Here is a 21,562-nt window from a genome sequence, read left to right as displayed (position 1 = left end):
AAACTCCTAAAAAAGCATATTTATATTCCATGTATCTGTATAAGAGATTCCAATCCAAAAGCTCATTTTTATTTTTTTTTAACAGCCTCTATTTTCACGAAAAGCAGCCATTTCTAAAGACTCAAGGGTTTGATTAAATATTAAAGAAAATGCTTAAATCATAAAAACTTACATATTTATTAGCACAATGTCAGAAACTGCCAAAGCAAATAGAGCACTTTGTTTCTCAAATGTAGTATCATCCTGGAAGTGAGAGAAAACAAATTAAAAAAAAAAAAAAAAACTATGAGAACGAAAGAAATTCCCGTGGAGGTATAAGTTTCATAAAATATCATTTACTTATCCAAAATAAAACTCCTAAATGAAAGTTCAGCTATCCTACTACTCACACACGGATACCAGTTAAAGGAACTAAGAAATATGAATGGGCTTCAGAATTTCAAAAATATTCAGAATCATACACCATTAAAAAAATTGAAGTGCAAAGGGACTGCAGTGTTATTTTTTTTTTTTTTTTTTATAAGTTAGCCTGCAGTGTTAATTACATAATTAAATTAATGAGAAGAAGAATATCACACCACAATCCATCTTCGGTCAATGCAAGAAAAGGAAAGTGTTAAGCCTCGGACAGTAGCATCCATACAATGCCGAAGATGTAAAGATTTCCATATGAGAAAGCTTCAAATAGATAATGGTAGGGATTTAGTTTCAAATAGTCCATGTAGGATATAATGACCAAATAAATAAAAAGCAATCATCAGTTGAGGAAACAAAAGCTCAACTGTTGGGTTTTCTCAAAACCAGAGAAGGAACTATGCTCAAGGGGAAGGAGCAGGAACAATATTAAAAATTTTACAAATAAATATAGGTTTTTGGGGTTAAGGAGGCTGCAATATCTTCCAAATCCACTAATGCAAGTATTTGTTAGCATGCCTCTATGTTCCTAAAAATAACTTCACCATGGAAGAAAAACAACAATCTATGTCAAATAGGTTCAACATCTACCATAAACCAAGCTATCAATAAAACATGAATTCATTGGTCCTAGGAATAATATGGCAAGCTTCCTTTTTAATGCCACCATTATCTAACTTGGGCCAGGATTCTCCAAGAAAGAAAGAGGGAGGGAAAGAGAGGGAGGGAGAGAGAGAGAGAGAGAGAGAGAGAGAGAGAATAAAATTCGTTGAAATTCTTTTGGAATGCTGATATTAACTACTCTTCCTTTGATCACCCTCTACACTTGGAGGATTGGCACTATTCATTTGCATTTTGTCTATTTGGATTTTGCCTGATTCAAAAAAATCGCATCTCTCCTTTTTTCATTCCCGTCTCACTCACCCCAGTAGTGGCGCGTGAAGGCGCATACCGCTAGGGTTCCATTCTCTCTCGCTACTTTAAAGCTCAGATGGCATTGGTTTTTCGCCTAGCTCTCTGTTTTTTGCTTGTGTTTCTGGTTTAGTTTTGGCTCTTCAGTTCTGAGCTAGGTTGGTGCTAGCCTCCGGCTGGTAGTGGAGCAGGCTTGCACATGAAGTTACCATGTGGTGCTGATATGGAGTAGTGTTTCTCTGTGAAAGTGAAAAAAAAAAAAAAAAAAAAAAAAAAAAAAAAAAAAAAAAAATCTTCTTTTCAGTGCAAGAAGATAAGGCAAAATTTCGTTTAGAGGAAAGGAATAAAGTTTTTGTTGGGTATGTTTTTTTGGGTGTCCAATGCTCTGTTTGGCTAGTGGATACGGTTGAAGAGGTGTTGAAATCTCTCAGTAAAGAAGACTTTGCCAAGTCTTACTGCGAGGTTGAGAAGGTGCTAATGGTCCGTGCATGGGGGTGGTAATACGGCCAGTAGGTGAGACCAAAGCTTTGCAACTCTCTAAGGTGGAGGATCCTAGTAAGGTAGTTTCTATGAACACTGTTGTTGAGCAAACTTTTCTAGTGAGGGGATTCCTTTGGAGGGAATTTTTCAATTGGTCAGTGCAACCCACACTCTTGCCTAAAGTGTTGGTCGCGTCGTCATCGACTCTTGTTGCTAAGGATGTTGGGGTGGAAGGGACTCCTACCCTCTTGGGTGGTTGCGGGTCTCCTAACATTGAAAAGGATAAGTATTCCAGGTTTAATGATCTAATCCAGTCTCAAAAGTAGTCGATAGGCTTTGGCCCAGATAGGAAGAGCATAGTGTGGAATCGGGGCAACGAGATTTGGTATAGGGAGAATGGAGAATCCCCTTACCCTTTAGGTGTTTTACATCCCGACATACCCTTGGATTTGGCATTGGATGGTGACTAGGGCGAGGATCCGTACTTCGCAATCCTGGATTGCATTGATGAGGAGTTTCATCGGAAAACTATGGTTGCGTGCCAAAAGACCAAAGGTATGAGAGAACTGTTAAACTTGAAAAACTCCATTAACTACGGCGATGCAAGCGCACGCTTTCTATGTTGAAAAGGGAAGGCTCACATGATGTAGTGTTGAGTGCCTCATGTGGGCCTTGGGTTTTAAGGTCTAGTGGGTTTGTTGGTTTTCTTTCTTTTTTTGGGCTGGTTTGGTTGTTCTAGTGTATACTGCATGTGTACTTAGGGGTGTCTTATACTTTTTTTTAATATATTTTTATTACTTATCAAAAAAACATCTTGCCCAAAACTGACTAAAACTTGTTCGCGAGAACTTGGAAATAATATTATACACCCACCCTGCCCCCCCCCCCCCCCCCAAAACTAAAAGGGCGAAAATCCTTCACATCCACAGCACACGTCTTCTCTGTAATCAGAGAAACAAAAGTATCATTAAGACATTTCTTAAACTGTCATCTATTATGGAATTCCGCAAACACAACAATAAGATCCTTCTTTAGTAATCCCCAACACTTCTAAAAGTAAGCCATTTTGAAGCCGTCCAGACCTAGCGCCTTATCTCCATTCAAATCCCTTACCACATCCCACATCTCATTCTCCTCAAACTCTCTTTCTAACCAAGTACTCTTATCCGCATCAATGGATAGGAAAGATAGATCATTCACCCTTGGCCTCCAAGAACACTGCTCAAAATATAGATTATTGTAAAAATGTAATATATGCTGCTCCTTTATCTCCATAGGATTCTTAGACAATGCTCCATTTATATTCAAAGAGTCCACATGATTGAATTTGCGATGTGAATTGGCCACCCTGTGAAAAAAAATTTGTGTTTTTGTCCACGTCCTTCAACCACAAAGCTCATGATTTCTATCTTCAGTTCATTTCCTCAAAAAGGAGAGTTTTCTCCAACTCCCTCTACATATCTCTCTTTCTTACCCTCTCCTCCTCCACTAAGCAATAGCACTCTTCAATTATAACCAGCTCTTGAATGCCCTTCAATAATTCATTCTTTTTCTTCCCTACATCACCAAACACTTCATCATTCCATTTCTTCAAATCCGCCTTCAGAGTTTTCAACTTATTAGCCTGGTAATCCCTAAAGCTCATAGGACATCCACCAAGTTTTAACCTGATCAACAAAACCATCAGATTTCAAACACATGTTTTCAAATTTAAAATACGTCTCCCTCCTCTAGGCGCCCCACAATCCAACAGCAAAGGAAAGTGATCTGACAGAAGTCTTGCCAAGTTCCTCTGTGTCACTTTTGGAAAATGTTCTACCCATTCCGAAGAAATTAAGAATTTATCAATTCTAGACCATGTTTGATTTTCTTGATTATTCGACCAAGTAAACTGACCACCTTCAAGCGAAAGATCCACCAACTCCTCCATTGTTGCAGAATAACCGGAAACACTTGATCTCTCACTTGGAAATCAAACCACGTACATTAAAATCTCCCCCAATACACCAAGGCATCTCCCACCAGCTAATCATCCCAGCTAACTCATCCCACAGCTCCCTCCTATCTACTTCTACTTCTTTTGGACATATACCTTCTGGTTCTGATTCCCATGATGCACTCAATAGTCAGCTTAGAGAACTTGTTCAGTGCCTGTGTACTACACTTCCTTCTTCCACTGCTACATTTGCTGATTCAGATAATGTTGCATGTGTGGCCAATTCATCCTCGTCTTGGGTCATTGACTCCGCCGCTAATAAACATATATATGGTATATTATCTCCCTTTTCTAATTTGATTCCTGCTCAACACCATTTTGTTTTAGCTGATGGTTCTTCTCGACCCATTGTTGGAAAAGGTGTTCTTCATCCTACCAATTCTTTATCCTAACCATCTAGTCTCTATGTTCCAAATTTTCCTTTTAATTTGCTTTATGTTAGCCAATTAACTAAAGCCTTACGATGTAAAATTCTTTTTTCCCTACTTGTCTCTTTCAAGATCTCAAGACCAAGAAGATGATTGGTTCGGGACATGAGAAGGACAGCCTTTATTGTGTGGATCTTAATGGCTCCTTTTCTCTCGTTTCATCGAACTTGAGTGGGTGAGTTACATTAGATGCTGGCTTTCCTCGAAGTAAATGAGTGGCATCTAGTTTCTATGGCGCTTGTTTCGGAGGGGAAACAGAAGGGGGGTCTTCTATCCGGTCGCTCTTACATGGCAGTATTACACTCGGTGGACAAAGTTGATGAGAGGATGGTGTGGTCAAAGCTGGTGTCCGTGACTCCTCTCGATTTGCTTCTATTAGTGTTGGCATATGGTGGTGAGGAGGTGCGAACAGCGGTGAATTGCTACGAGCTTGATATCTCTAGGTTGTCAATGGTGATTTCCAGTGATGCAACGAAAAAGACGATAGATATATAGCTAAAGGGCAGTTCTGTCATTTAATGGTTGAAGGTGTTTCTAGGGCTTTCTCGGTTAGTGATGGATCAGGTCAGAGGATATGTGGGTCAGTTAGTTGGGTTGGGTTCTAAGTTCAATGGGTTCAAGCCTAAGAATATCAGTAAGAAACCCATTATCCGCCTTAAACCAGTTTGCAAGTCTTCAGGTCAGGGCTTTAAGGTTTATTCAGATCTTCCCTTCAGCCCGAATTCTCTGGGCCTAGTCCTTTGGTTTTGGCAAGTACTCATGGAGCTTTCGATGAGGTTTCTTCATCAGTGATCTTGACAGAGGAAGGTTTTGGGTCTGACTCGGTGCATGGCTCGGTGTTGGGGTTGCTAGAGGTTTGGTCTGAGTTGTTCTCAAAGGACCACTGATTGGGTAACGAGGTTTTGGTTTCCACTGCTCGAGATGGGCTTGTCCATGTGAATTTCAGTCTTTCTTCTTCAACATCTCAGCTTGAGCAAGAATCAGCTGTGTCTTTAGAAGCTTCTCTCAAGTCTAAGGAGTCTGCTACGACTCCAGTTCACCTTTTCCCCAGTGGTTCTTCCTAAGGGGCTGCTGAGTTGGGAGAGAGGCTTCGTCTTTCTCATCCAATGGCATCGACCTTAAAACCATTCTAGAAGTATTATAGGACGGCTAAGGAAGGTCAAATAGTAAAAATGGATGAGCCTTTTTTTCCCGATTCTGTGGCGGCGAGTTTGCTGATGGGATTCCTTTTCCTCCCTTGGGTGCCACTCTTGAGCCAGAGCTTCCTTTGGAGTCAAATTTAGTGCAAAGCTCTCAGGTGCCACCCCTTGTTGACAAGGCAACTTCTATGAAGGATGTCATTAAGCAAACTCCTCCGGTGAGGGGATTCTTATGGAGGGGTTTTTTTCGCCTAAAGTGCCAATCATGTCGCCGACGACCCTAATTGTTAAGGAAGATAAGGTGGTAGGGACTCCCTCTTATTTGGGTCGTTGTGTCTCTCCATTAGCTGATAAGGGTGAGGACCTTAAGGTGAACTGTCTGGTCGAGTCTCAGAAGTGACTGGTTGGTTTTAGTCGGTCTAGGGTGGATGGCGTAGCCCTTTTCCCTTTGGGTGTTTATCCGTCCAATGAAGTGGATGAGCCTTTGCTTTTGGCTATCGTGGATTCCAGCATTAGCGAAGAGGAGTTTCATCAAGAATCTGTGGTTGCCTGTCAAAAGAATAAAGGTCGAAAGGAGATGTTGAATTTGAAAAGCTCCGTCAATTATGGAAATGATTATGCAACCTCCCGGCGTTGGAAATGCAAGTTTCACATGATGTAGTGTTCAGTGCCTCATGGGTCTTAGGTCTTTTGGGTTTTAGGGTTTTTAGTGTCTCGCGGGTTTGTTGGGTCCCTTTATTTTTGGGCTAGTTTGGTTGCTTCCCTGTATATTTCCTATATATTTAGGGGCACCTTTAAGCTTTTTAATTAAATTTATTACTTATAAAAAAAAAAAAAAATCTACACTTATCAAAAAAAATATTCAAATTGTGATTCTCAACGAACATTAACTAGTGAAAAATAAGAGTTAACAGAATAAAATTGCTCAAAAGAATCACTAATTTGTTATAAAAGGTACACATAACTTAGAGGAGGGAAGATGAAATAGAAAAGTGATAAGTGAAAAAATACTTCAAAAAAAAGGAACAAAGAAAAAGGAGAGATGGGAAGCACAACTCAAGACACATCTAATTTGCTTTTGAGTTTTACATTTAGGTGATGTAAATCTCATTTCACCCCCACCCCCCCCCCCCCCCCCCCCATAAAGGCCTAAATATAGGCCTAGTAGACCTACTAAATCCCTAAAAACAAGAAGAAGAAAAAGTACTTGAAGACTCATCCAAACCATAAAGTTCATTTAGCAGGACCCAAATTCTAATTTCTAACACCACTAGACTTCCAAAAACAACAAAATTCCACCCTTTATATTTTCTCATGAGTCTCATATCAATTAAGGTGTATCACATCAGGCCACAAATGTACCACTTACAGTCGAAAATGAAGCAACAAACTTGTTAGAGTATACGAAAATATATGAAGATTCCGTCCCAAATTCTAATTTCTAACACCACTAGACTTCCAAAAACAACAAAATTCCACAATTATATTTTCTCATGAGTCTCATATCAATTGTGGTGTATCACATTAGGCCACAAATGTACCACTTACAGTAGAAAATGAAGCAACAAACTTGTTAAAGTATACGAAAATATATGAAGGTTTGGTAACAGGTTTTTAATTGTGGATGTGTGTGCATGAGCATGTGAAAGTGCATGTGCCTAAAATTGGTTATTTTCCTTGCATTCAAAATGAATAGATCCGTGTTGGATTAAATTTTGACATCTAATATACCATTCTTATCACAAAAACACCATAACTTTTGCCACATAAAGTGTATGAAAGCGTAACAGCCCTCCTATTTGGTAATAACTATGCTTCATTTCTCCTATTGTATCTTCTTAAATAAAATCAGAAATTCTAATGAAAATCTCATTACCTCACCCCTTTCCCTCCCATCAGTACCCTCCAAATCCATGGCAATTGTACAAGGCTCAATGCCAACACCCTTAGCTATCCAAATGCCTTTGGTTGTTTGACTCCTACAATAACACAAAACTATATTGGTTGTTTCTCATATGGAGGTGAATTAAAAAAGCCACGAGAAGCAATAGAAAGTGTCTTCTGGCTAACCATATATGAAGCAAATAAAAAACCAACCTTCCATTGTATGCGTCCATCTCCGTGAAATTTGTATGGAAAAGATGATTCAATAAGGTGCTCTTCCCTGCTCAGCAGAGGGCGTTGGGAAAAAAATGAAAAAGAAAAAAAAGAACATTAGCTCAATTCATAAGATTAAATCACACTCGAGAGACGCACGCTAAGAAAGGGGGAAGGGGGAAAGCGGCAGCCTAAGCCCAATTAAAAAATATGAATAGAGATTTATTTTTAAAAAGCAAATAAGGTCTTAATTACCATCAATACACTTTAGTAAGGCTCGAAATATGGTAAAAATAAAATTAATAAAGGCATTAATATAGTCCAAGGTCCTAATTTGTTAAGGCCTCCAATTACAAAATATTAATGGAGATTTATTTTCAAAACAAAAAATAAATAAATTGAAGGCCTTAATTAATTACCAACATTAAAAAAAAAAAAAAAACACTTAATTAAGTCCATCTGTCCAACGTTCAAAAAATTGAAGACCTTCCGCCTTAAGTTCAACGTTCAAGAATCAATATAGAATGAAAAATAAATAAATAAATAAATGCTAAGAAGTAAGAAGATGGAAAGTCTCATTCAAAAAATAAGACTTAAGTCCAACTAAGGCAACTATCTAAGGTTCAAAAAATTGAAGGCCTTACGCCTTAAGTCCAACGTTCAAAAATCAATACAAAATGAAATAAATAAATAAATCCTAAGAAGTGAGAATATGGAAAGTATCTAATTAAGTTTCCATTTCAAATCCTACTATTTATAAATTTTAATTTTTTATCTCAATTTTCCTATTCAAGTCGATCTTATTCAAATTTAAATTTATCTTTTCTTCTCCATTTTCATTATTTTTCAATAACTTACTATTCAAGTCCTTAAAATCATTCCATATCTGATCAATAATAATAAATAAATAAATAAAAAGCAAAAATTTCATTATAGCCTTCCAAACTACCAACCTTTTTGGAAGTAGCCCCCAAACTACCTACCTTTGGATTCTGACCCCCCAAACTATCAAAAAGTTTCAAAAAGAACAATTTTGTCAAAATATGCCTCTAATTATTACTTCTGTCATTTGTCATTTTTCAATTAAAAAATAATAAAAATTAAATTTAAAAATTAAAATTAAAAAAAAAAACTAAAAATAATAAAATAATAAAAAAAAAAAATTTGGGGTGTCGACAAGGACGAAACTACGGGAGGAAGTAGAGGCCTTGAACCCCCCTAAATTCTACAAATCCAATTGACATTGGCCTATTTTGCTAACTAACCATAATCTAAAACTTTATAGCACCAATATGCAGCTGTTACTCAAATGAGTTGAAGAGTTGAACCTTAAAACTTTGCATTACCAAATTAAGGAGGCAACATAATTTGTTGAATCTTGGAAATGTGGCGCCATGCAGCCAATTATTGGCACAAAGAATGATCAAAATCATGAGCATAATTAAGCAAGGGAACAGTAATCACTTAGCCAGAGAGAGCGCCGTTGTGTCGTTGTGTCGTTGTTCCTGCTAGTAATCAACAACCCATAGAAACGACTCCATTGTCGTTACACCTCTTGCAATCAAACAGCGTACACACATTTTTGGCTTCTCATGAAAAATCTCAATCCCATGCATGGGTACGTAGAGAATGAGAGAGAAGAAAAGAGTCTAAAATTAGTCTCTTTTACAAAATTGCCCTTAAATGAAATGGTCAGATTTTAAGATCAATGGCACATATGTCTTTCGGCTAGTCACCCTCCACACAAAACCCTCCCCATGTTTGCCTCACTCTCTCTCTCTTTGAAAGCCACACCACCAACGGATCGGAGCCCCACCGCGCCACTGCCGTCCACCCCTTGCCGACACACCCACAGAGAGAGAGAGAGAGCTAGAGAAGGAACTTATTGAGCCCTATTTTCACTCTTTCGTTTTCTTCTCTGAAACTTCCTCAGTGGCTCACTCTCTGGCTTTGCTTGGTCCTTCGATTCGCAGGTATGCTCTCGAAAGCTCAGACCATCTCTTTCTACTTAAAGCTCAGACCATGCACAGCAGCCTAAGCTTCCTTCAATACAATACGGCATCGCTAATCCGCGACTCTACCACCCACAGACTCGAACGTCTCAACGACGCCGTCGAGTCCTCACGCCAAGCGCTAGCGCTGTTTTCAAACTCCATTCCTTCGCGCTCTTCCACGACATCTTGAACGTACATGTCGGTCAATCGGTGGTAATGGCCCTTATAGAACACGTGTATTTTTGGCATGCACTTTGTGGGCATAATAGGTATTCTTGCTTAAGTTAATCATATGAAAGTCACGTGACTTGGCTTCAATCATGTTTTAACACCAAAATTAGATGGACTATCCTTATGTGATGGTTTTTTTTTTTTTTTAGTTATCGGTTCGAAAGAAATGATAGTTCAATATCCTGTCGTCAAAATGCATGATAGTTCAGTACCTTTTTGTAAAGTTCTCCTTTTATTTTATTATAGTCATAAAATATATATTTGTTTTTATTAGACATCGTGTTTATGTAATTTGTAAATACTTTTAGTTATACATGTCTACTAGAAAAAATGCTTCTAGATATGAAAAACTAAAAAATAATAATAATAATAATAATAATAAAATAATAATAATTGAATCTCAAAAAGGATCTTTAAATAAATTTGTTATTACCAATAAACAAAATATAAATGATAATTTAGTTGAAAAACACATAAATGAACAAAAAATTCATAAAAAGAGTTAGAAGATAATGAAATAATACAATCAAAAGATGACATTGAAAATAATGATATTGACGTTCAATTATGTAATATAACAATTATTGATGAAGAAGTTTTGGACAATTTAAAAGAAAATAAAATTATTAATGATGTATCTAATTCTATTGTTACAAATATTTATGACCCAGGTCAATGAAAAAATATTGATACAAAATTAAGAGATTTATTAGTAGAAAATGGTCTAATAAGAGACAACAATATAAATTTTCCTAAAGATGAAAACCCTAGACATTTTTCTATTACATTTTATGTACGAAAATTATCAAATGGGGAGAATAATGATAGAAAATTGCTAGTCTATTCAAATGATTTAGATAGAATCAGGGGCGTAGCTAGGTAAAACCTTGGAGGTACATACCCCCCAAGCCCCAAGATTTTCCACAAATAAATAAATAAATTTTACCCCTTTTTCTTTTTTAGTTTATGCCCCCCACCCTTTTTTTTTTTTCCAATTTGACCCCCCAAAGTCTAAAAGCTGGCTCCGCCCCTGGATAGAATATTTTGTTTTTGTTGCAAGTTGTTTAATTCAAATTCTAGTATAAGTCAACTAGCTAATGAATGAACTAATGACTGGAAAAATATAATCTTAGTGCTAAACTTAAAGTCATGAAACAACCAATGAACATATTACTAACATGAATGTTTGGGTTGATTTAGAAATTAATGAGATTGTCAAAAAATGAAACAATTGATAAAAATGTCCAAGAACAAATTAACAAAGAGAAAGATCATTGGAAAAAGAGTATTATTGAGAATTATCGTTGTAGTAAAGAATCTTGGTAAAAATAGTTTGGCATTTCGAAGCAATAATGAAAATATTTACCAAGAAAATAATGAAATTTTTTTAAGTCTAATTGAAATAATAGCATAATTTGATCCAATAATACAAGAACATATTCGGCGTGTTAAAGATGCATGGTGAAATTCATAACCATTATCTAGGACGTAATATACAAAATGAATTGATACATTTGCTAGCTAGCAACTGAAATTAAAAGTAATTATTAAAAACATTAAAGATGCAAAATATTTTTCAACTATGCTTGATTGTACACATGATACAAGTCATCAAGAACAAATGTTTTTCATAATAAGATGTGTTGTTATTTCAACAAATACAATCAAAATAGATGAACATTTTATAAAATTTATAAAAGTAGATCATGATATTACTGAAAAATGTCTTTTTAATGAAATTATAAACATAATTAAAAGTCTTGAACTAAATATTAATGTATACAAGGACAAAGAGGATAGGATAATAGGTCTAACAATAAAGAAAAAGTTCGAGAGGTGAAAAAAAAAAAAGACTTTTTACACAACATGTTATCCTTGTAAATACACAGAAGTGTAATTACTCATAGTATAATTGACGACGTCAACATGACAACAACTTAACACATGAAAAGTGATCAATGGGAACAGGAGAGATTCCAAATAATGCCAAGAACGTCCACCGATTGGCTCTAAACACAAACACTCTCATGAACACAATACGCGAGAGCAACCCATCAAGCTCAACTTGAACGATCAGGATTTCCTAAAAAATTTTAAACATTTGAGAATTTCAAATTGTTAAATTCTAGTCATGCTTTACATATATCTAATAATTCATAATGTGTTAACTGTCCATATGAAATAAATGTTAAAGCACTTATACTATTTTTTGTTGATAGCATTTATTTTATGGGGACAGTTGACATGTTGTGAACTGTTAAATGTAAAATATGACTAAAATTTAATAATTTGAACATGTCAAATGTTTAAAAAATATAAAGAATCCTAATCCAACTTGAAATGATTTATGCTAGGCACGCACGGCGGCGAATTGGATATCATTGAATAATGAAAAAAGAATGTAGAAGCGCGAATATGGAAATTCCAGAAACTTGCAATGAAATACAGACGTACCGCTACTTTGAGGGCCCATGATGGCGACGACGGCATAGGAGAGGCCGCACTCGGCAAGCTTCACCTTCTTCATGAAATTCTCAAGGCCTTGCACGTTGAAGTTGCCGTTGCCGTCGATGAGTTGCGTGGCGCAGCAGTCGTCCTCCATCACGGAGTCAAAATCGAGGTCGCTGAGAGTAGTGAAGATGAATTGGAATGATCACTCGGAAAGACAGAGTTTACTGGGAGTTGAAGCTTCTTTGCCCTTTGGGATTTCCTCTAGGCTCTAGATAAAGACGCAAAAACTTCTCTCAAGTTTCACTTTTTGTCTGTTTCTTCGTAAAGAAGGCGATGATGGGGAAATTAGAATGAGAATACGTGAGACTTGTGCTGACTTTAGCCAATCAGGTCTTCGCCGTGTCAATGATTAAGAATAACTGAGACTTCAGGGATCAACCGGGTTATTTTTTCTAAAAAATAAATAAATAATATATATATATATATATATATATATATATATATATGTGTGTGTGTGTGTGTGTGTGTGTGTGTGGGGGGGGGGGGGGGGGGGGGGGGGAAGGGATGGGATGCAGCACGGCATCCCTTAATTTGTTGGCCGAGAACATCGATTCTGTGTACCTCATACGCACTTCCTTAATTTGTTGGCCGGAGAACATCGATTCTGTGTACCTCATACGCACTTGAAATAAAGGCCATATATGGGAGTTATTTTATAATCAATATTAAAAGACTTGCAATAGTACAAAATTTTGGCCTCTCGACTTCTCTCTTTAATAGATACTCAAGATTTTTTTAGTTTCTTTCCTTTAAGGTAAAGGTATGAAGAATTTTCGAGTAACACGCAATTTAAAATTATTTTTTCATTTTTTCATTTTTTATTTTTGTTGTCTGAGCTTGGGTCGATCCACGAACAATGAGGAGAAAGAAGTGGAAGTGCAAAAGACAGTGAAGGGTAGTTTCAGAAAATCGAAGGCTCCAAGGGTGAAAGCCACGGCGAGGACTTCGACGAGGACGAGGACGAGGACAAGAATTGGAGGTGGGAGCAGGACACAGAGGGAAACGCAGCGATTTTCGATGCTGTTTTTTGCGACAACGGGACGGGCCTCGAAGTTGCCACGTGGAAGTCAGTTACCAGTGGTAGTAAACTGGGACACGATTTTGAGAACCGGTATATCGGGTCGAGTAGACCGCTTACGAAAACCGGAGGGTTGGTTTTTGCTGGGGACGAGTATGGAGAGGGAGTGGGTTGGAGGTTGAGCAAAGAGATGGAAGGGAGTGTGTTGAAGTGGAGGATAGGAGGGCAAGTTTGGGTGAGTTATTTCCCTAACGAGGTGAAGAGTTCATATTTTGAGACAAGGTGTATGGAGTGGTGTGATGAGGTTGATTTGCCTTTGATTCCTGGGAAATAGTGTGTGTAACTGTAACCCTGTAAGAAAGTCTATGATGTCAATAAATTTGAGGTTTTATATATATGCGTGTGATGGTTTTAATTTGATGAGTACCTATTTATTTATTTGCATATGGTAGCCAAATATTGCTTGCATTAATTAAGCCAATTCTCTAATAAAATTGGCTTGAATGTAGAACATGTTTTGCAAATTAAGTTGAACGTTAACATGCATCTGAAATACGTTTGAAGAGAAATGAACTCATGTTGATCATACAGTTTTTGCATGGCCGAATTGGATAACGACTACTTGAAAATCAAGGAAAGAACCTTGAAAAACAAGGAAAGAGCCTCCAACCAGTACTTTTTGTCTTAAAGAAAAATGAGAGGGGGGAATTTCTTTTGAGGTAGAAAATATATCTCCAAAACCCTGTTTTAGAGAGAAGTCTTCCATTTAAGGTTGTCTAGGGGCTTTCTTGGGCTTTGTGAAGGTGGGCCTTTAGATCTCCCCATTTGAAATCCCCTTTCCCTTTCTCTTTCCTTTGGAATTTTTTTTAATGATTGAAAAATAAGATTAATGTGATATAAAGTTGAAATAATTTATATGAAAAAGTGAGAAAAATTTGTATTGTAGTGAGTTTTTTATTTAAAAAGTAATAAAAAAAAAGTGTTGATATGATATAAAAAGTAAAAAAAGTAAGAATGTTTTTAAAATTGATATTTTTTGGGAGAAATGAAGGGAAGGGGAGGGGAGGGAAAGGGGGATTTCAAACGGGGCCTAATGGTCCTAAACACCCAAATGAATCTGATCTTATGCCTCCTGTTGATAGATTCTCCAATATAATACTGATGATGATGATTCAGATGCTGTTGTTGTGATGCATCGTCTATAGGCAATCAAAATATCCAATCACTATACTAGAATTACCTTTCTATTACTTGGATAATGTTAGATATGGAACATATTTCCTATGTTTGAAACGAGATATATTAAAATGATATGATACGTTACTTACCTTTTATATGATTAATTGTAATCATATTTGATTGATTTGATTACTATATTTATTTATATATTTCAATTCTCTTATAAATATGAGTATTATTTATTGTAAAATCATCATGAGATAAAAGAAAAATGTAGCCCTTTAAATTTTATCTTGTGGACGTAAGTCATAGACCAAACAACATAAAATTATTTGTCTTTATCTTAATTCATTTCTGCTATTGTCTTTATTTTTTTTTTTTTTTTTATTTTATCTTTTCTTTCGATCCTTTTAGTTCACATTACAAAGCTATATATAACTTATCCAAGTTTCACTGTTAAATTAGAGTTTAATTTGGGATTCAAATTCTGTGGGATCCATGGGAGATTGATTTGTTAGAGCATGCAGCTACTGAATTATTACCAAAAACCAAAAACATACGTCTTGGCAAAGTCACAAGATCATATATTAGAATTCGTTGTGGAAGCACGTACCAGATATTATTCATTAAACAACATGCATTCTATGGTACTGCTTCTTGGACCCCATGGTCACGTGGGATTGTTTAAGGGGTCCTAATTTTTTTTATTTTTTATTTTAAAGCTAGATCATATTTTAACTTTATTGATCAAGATTAAAAGGGTAGAACATTTAGTTCTACCACAATAGTATCATAGATACAATATGGAATGACCTTCCTCTATGTCTTATCATGGACGTATTGTACTACTATTTTTTGTAAAAGTTTATGGGCATTACTCACTCGCAAAAGACGTATTGAGAGAAGAGGGAGTATCCATGACTTATAAAGTCTCCAGGTCATGTATCTCTTGCCAATCTGGGACACTTTAACACGCCCCTTCACGTGTGACAATTTTAGTCAAACACGTGTTCAACATCGGGAGGGAAAGGTCCATAATCGTCCAAAAAACTTGCTTTAATTTGATGTCATGTAAAAGTTTATAGGCATTACTCTTAAAAGACGCATTGAAAAAGGAGGGGTGTCTATAGCTTATAAAGTATCCGGGTCATGTATTTTTTGGCGATGTGAGACACTTTAACACCTTTATCAAGGGCATGGGCTGCCTATACGAGAATCCCCGAATCCTCAGCTGCAATCTTTTTTTTTTTTTTTTTTTTTCTCTTATTATTATTTTTTTCTTTTCCATAAGAAAATGACAAACTTCTTTAGTTAATGTTACCTCGTGAACCATTGGGCATGGAGACATAGCGAATCCGGATTTCAAATACTAATTTTCTTCCTTGAGACGATATAGGATTCGATTAGATTATTTTCCCTCCATACTTTCTATGTTTTAATCTAATACGACCATATATATACACAATTCTATCGTGTTAACAAGTTCATCAACAAGTGAAAATCATCACTATAACGAATAAGAACATATATATTTTACAAAAAATTAAATATCTCTTCGGCGCCTATAATCTAGTCGAGCTTGGAGCTGTCAGATTCCATTCGAATACATAATTTGAGAACTCGAACTCAGCTCGAGCCAAGTTTTTAAGATATGTTCGAATTTGTCTTGTTAAGAGTCTAGTCAAATTCGAGCTTGACTTGAACAAGGTTAAGTTAACAAGCCAAGCCTCCCATCGATCTTAATTGAAATTATGTAAAATTTTAACTAAAAAATATAGAAAAATAAACGTTGGTTACCCCATTACCGATTGCTCGGTCCCAAGAGGGTGGGCTGGTGGCAGTAGCCACTTCCCCCTGCCACCTGTTGCTCCTCCTTTTACACCCATTTCTCTTCTCACACGACAACAGATCTGCAAGTCATGCACCCAACTGCTCCATATCTCCTGCACTGCCACACACGACAATTGGTGACCATCGATGGTGAAAATGAGTAATTTGTTATTGTATCTTGATTCTTGACCAACAAGGCAACATATATGGTTCTTGGAGTGAAATTGAAAGAGGTTATGGTTGACAGCTAAGCTTATAGCTGTTGTTGAATATCTTCATGACTCTTCGCTAGCTCTTCGGAATTTGTTTGTTGCCCATATTGGCCTTTTGTCATAAGGGTGTCTACATGGACTACACGTGCATACATGAGTCGTGCACGTTAGGCATAACATATGCACCCATATTTAAAAAGAAAAAAAAATAAAAATAACATCTATATATATATATATATATATATATATATATATATATAAAAGAGTATGTCTTGTTTAATATTCGAGGAGATTATTGTATTCACGAACGACTCGTTTATTATTCAAACCGATATCGAATCAAGTTTAACCGAGTTGAATTCATGAGTAATTGAGCTCATCTAACATCCCTAATGGTCGACATGCGATCGGTGTTAAAGCTATTTTTCTAAATTATGAATATTGACGAAATACACCCGACCTTTATTTATAATATCTATTAGGACCTTTAATCAGAATTTTCATTAATAATATTCTTATTAGAATAAATTAACAAATATATTTAATTTATATATTTTATAAAGAAAAATATTTCACTTACAACTCTCATACAAACAGAACCTCCTCTCATATGTTGTGTGAGACGTACATATAAAATTTATATGCATGAATCCTACGTAATATAAAAAAAATTGTGTTAAAAGAGTTACGAGAGAAATCCATCCCTTTTATAAAATCATACAAAATTACATGTGACATACGAGCCACCCTTTAGGACATAAAAAATCACATAAAATATTCTCTATTCTTGTCCCATGCATATTTATTTACTTAGTATTTTTTTATTCACAGCCTTTTTCTTATGGGTCGGAAGGGCAGCATAAAGAAGTCAGAATTTCTGACAATGGGAAAGACAAGAGAATCTCAATCTATCTAGGTTCGCGATGTGCTTGTGAGCACATCGCGCCGCGTGCACTTAATTATGATGTCAGACTCACACGCACATCATAAGAAAGGGGGAAATGATATTTAAACAGCACAATGTACGCAACATTTACACAATAAACCCACATAAGATGAAACCCATGAGACACGTATAAGTTTCACCTTCTGTAAATATTGTGTTGTGTGAGAATCACTTCATAAGCTTCTACAGAAAATGCCGTGTAGCGTGGACCCGGTTACTTCACTACATGCCATGTGAAATTCAAAGCCAAGGCCTCTCTGCCTCCCCAATCACGAACCACCCCACCTTTTTTACTGTATCACACTCACACAGAGAGAGAGAGAGATACACACAAAGCGTCTTTCTTGTTGCTGTTGTGGAACTCTTTCTGGGTTCGATTGTTTTGGTAATGGAGGATGGTGAGTGGGTTCTGGTGCGGCCACCGGCAGAGAAGGAACTCTGGAGTCCGAGTTTAGAGGATGCAGAGAGCTCTAAGCCTTTGAAGGTTACATTTTCTGGGCCGGCGAAGCACTGGACCGATGCGCTTCCTATTGGGAATGGGCGGCTTGGAGCTATGGTTTGGGGGGGTTTGGCAACAGAAACTCTCCAGCTTAATGGTAAAAAGCAATGCCACATTCCCTTTTGCATCGAAGAACTGTTAATTTGGATTTTGATAGTAAACTTCTTTAGTTATTATTTGTTTGGGGAAAAAAACGAAAGCAATGAAAAGAAAATTCTGGGTTTTGTGAAAGCTGTTGGTTTTGTTTATTCCAAAAAAAAAAGGGAAAAGAAGAAAATCAAAAAAGGAAAACAATTGAATAGGGTTGCTTATGTTGAACATTTTTTTTAAAGCTTAACTATATCTTTCCGTTTTTAATAAATTTCTAACTATTTTTAGCATCAAGGGGTTTGAGTTTATATAATTTGTCTCCTTATTGATTAGTAAATAGAATTTAGTTTTTTGTTTATATTTTTTTTGTTGCAATCCTACATCTGGATGGCCATGTGGAGGCTAAGTGTTACTGGATTTGGTGGAAATGCTTGTAGTGGACTCCAGTGATATCTACGATTTTCTTTTTCTTTTTCTATCCCCTTATTTCTAAGATCGAAGATTTGACATTGTGACTTGTTCATGTTGTAACATTTTCTAAGCAACCAAACTGTTGGAAATACTTCAATCATTTGGCTCTCAAGATACTTGAAATGCTTGGAGACTTGGAGTGACTAGGTTTGAAATGAAAGATTTACTTTTGCATTTACCAACAATCTTGGTGCACTCAACTTAGTCTCTGAGAATTTTGGTTATAATTAGGGGATTTTGTTCTTGAATTTGAGTTCACTTCTTTGATTCTACCTGTTTTAATAAATCATATTCAGCAAACTTATGTGTTATCTTATCTGTCAAGTACCTCTGCATTTGGTTGCTGAGATTCCTGAGGCAAAGAGAGTGGGGACTTGAGTTTATGTTTTTATTGTTTCTAAAAGATAAAAAAACGTCCATCACTGTCTGGATCATTATTGTTTTAAATGGTCCCAGACAATACACGCCTGGAAATCTTGATGGAGATTTCTTTTCTTGTCATATATTTCAGTAACCAAATGGAGTTTGTTACAATTATATGCATCTACTTCCTCTGCAATTCAATGACTCAGCTGACCTCCACAGGCATTTAGTAATAAGTAATGGCTGATTTATTTCAATTATTACGTAGAGGACACACTCTGGACTGGGACCCCAGCAAACTATACCAACCCAAATGCTCCAGAGGCACTAACACAAGTAAGGAAACTTGTTGATAATGGTGAGTATGTTGAAGCCACTGCAGCAGCAGTCAAGTTGTCAGGAGCTCCTTCAGATGTATGTAATTTCATTACATTTGATGCTGCTATTCTTCATTTCGTTACTCAGTATATATGATATTAAACAAGATTAATGGAGTTCTGCTATTCTTCATTTCATTACTCAGTATATATGATATTCAACGAGATTAATGGAGTTCTCGAGCTTATTCTATCTTGTAAAACAACCCATGCAATTCAGTTTGAACCTTTGTTGCTAGTCAGTAGTGCGTCATGTTTTCTATTTAATCTGTTATCTAGCATGAGGCACTGCTGGTACATATGCAAACTGTCCAATTTTTTTTTAAGAAAATTTTGTAATTGAGGCTTATACACTGCACAAATGAGATGTTAAATATGAAACATAATAGCTGAACATGATAGTTTGCGACTGTCTTGAGTGCCTGATGTATTCTTGCTTGCAAAATTCTGCATTTGGCTTTTACTGATCATACGGTGCCTCATGCTACACTCTGGCAAAGCATTTTAGTTAATTTTTGTCACGCTAATGTGCCTCATCTCTTGATGGTGGTCTTATGTATACGTGGTGTGCATCTTATACGTTACCCAAAACTTTCTGCATAATTTGTGAGCCTGTATGAGGGCAAGATTTCTATTACCGATGCTACTTGACAAGGTGAGCTTCCATGTTCCTAAAAAGATTGACTTATGGGATTTACATCCTAATGATTATTTTATGATGATGAAGGTTTACCAAGTTCTTGGGGACTTCAAGCTTGAATATGATGATTCACATCTTACATATGCCGAAGAAACTTACTACAGAGAGCTGGACTTGGATACTGCAACGGTAAGAGTAAAATATTCTGTGGGTGATGTAGAATTTATGAGGGAACATTTTGCTTCCAATCCAGATCAAGTGATTGTGACAAAGATTTCTTCAAGCAAATCAGGTCTCTGTCATTTACAGTGTTTTTAGACAGCAAGTTACATCATACTTCACAAGTAAATGGGAAAAATCAGATAAGAATGGAAGGAAGTTGTCCTGGAAAAAGGATCCCACCTAAAGTGAATGAAAATGATAATCCTAAAGGAATTCATTTTTCCGCGATTCTTGATTTAAGGATTAGCGATGGCAAGGGGGTGATACAGGTTTTGGATGACAAGAAGTTGAGGGTGGAAGGTTCAGATAGGGCTGTGTTGCTTCTTGTGGCTTCATCTTCATTTGGTGGGCCATTTACTAAGCCTTCAGATTCTAAGAAGGATCCTACTTCAGAGTCAATCAATGTCTTGGAGTCAATAAAAAATTTGTCATACTCTGACCTTTATGCACATCATTGGATGACTATCAGAATCTCTTCCATCGTGTCTCATTGCAGCTTTCAAAAAGCACCAAGAGCCTTTTAGGAAATAACTTTTTGAAGATGAAGAAAGTAATGTCTTCTGTAACTAATTCAAATTTCAAGGAATGTGAAGCTGATTCCATTTCAACTGCAGAGAGGGTAAATCTTTTCAAACTGATGAAGATCCTTCCTTAGTGGAGCTTTTATTCCAGTATGGTCGATATCTACTTATTTCTTGTACACGACCTGGAACTCAAGTGGGAAACCTGCAGGGTATATGGAATAAGGATATTGAACCTGCATGGGAGTATGTTTTTTTTCTCTCTCTCTCTCTCCACCATAGTATTAGTGTGTGTATTAATTTTCCTGAAATAGAGGAAGTTAGGCTTTGTAGAGGCACATAGACAAGAGTGAAAGATATTTCGATAAAAATGTACATTCTAGGAATATTACCCCTTCCCTCTCTACACCTTTTTTTTTTTTTTTTTTTTTTTTTTTTTTTTTTTTATATATACATGAATTAGATGCATGGCATGGGTAAACTGTTCCCTTTCAATGATAGTACATAAACATAGCATGTGGTACCTTACAATTCATGTGGCTAATTGCATATGATTTTGTTTGAATAGTTACTTATTTGACCCCTTCCTTTTCTATTCAGTGGCGCTCCTCACTTGAACATTAATCTTCAAATGAACTATTGGCCTTCCCTTCCTTGCAACCTTTGCGAGTGCCAGGAACCCTTGTTTGATTACATTTCCTCTTTGTCAATCAATGGGAGCAAAACTGCAAAAGTAAGAATTTTCACTTTCTAGTGTACAGTCCTTTGACCTGTTTATTTTATCTATCTATATGTTTTGTTCAAGGTTAAATATATTTTTTTTCATCGCAACTATTGTTCTATTAAGTATAACAAATATTGTTCTATTAAGAACCAATATTGAAAGATACATGGGTGCTGTAAGTAGCATTTTATGTTCTTTAGGAGAGGGAACACTATACAACAGCTCTAAAGACACAGCTTTTGAATTAGTAGAGGCCCTGGAAATCTTA

At 36.3% G+C, this 21,562-nt stretch overlaps 1 protein-coding gene and 1 pseudogene across 1 annotated transcript in view; one reads left to right on the top strand and one right to left on the bottom strand.

Annotated features, from left to right (window-relative positions):
- LOC133881257 (protein ROOT HAIR DEFECTIVE 3 homolog 2-like) overlaps window positions 1-9,658 on the bottom strand; it is a 35,528-nt gene extending 25,870 nt beyond the window's left edge. Inside the window, exons 1-4 of the mRNA XM_062320186.1 lie at window positions 9,559-9,658; window positions 7,467-7,533; window positions 7,246-7,348; window positions 173-243 (exon numbers count right to left, since the gene is read on the bottom strand). Coding sequence (XP_062176170.1) covers window positions 173-243; window positions 7,246-7,348; window positions 7,467-7,533; window positions 9,559-9,658 — 341 coding nt within the window. The remainder of the gene's footprint in view (window positions 1-172; window positions 244-7,245; window positions 7,349-7,466; window positions 7,534-9,558) is intronic.
- Window positions 9,659-17,497: 7,839 nt separating this feature from the next.
- LOC133881564 (alpha-L-fucosidase 2-like) lies at window positions 17,498-21,393 on the top strand (annotated as a pseudogene).
- Window positions 21,394-21,562: the final 169 nt, after the last annotated feature.

The sequence above is a fragment of the Alnus glutinosa genome, chromosome 11 (assembly GCF_958979055.1).
Source record: "Alnus glutinosa chromosome 11, dhAlnGlut1.1, whole genome shotgun sequence".
Taxonomy (NCBI): domain Eukaryota; kingdom Viridiplantae; phylum Streptophyta; class Magnoliopsida; order Fagales; family Betulaceae; genus Alnus; species Alnus glutinosa.
This window is presented reverse-complemented; position numbering and strand designations above follow the sequence as displayed.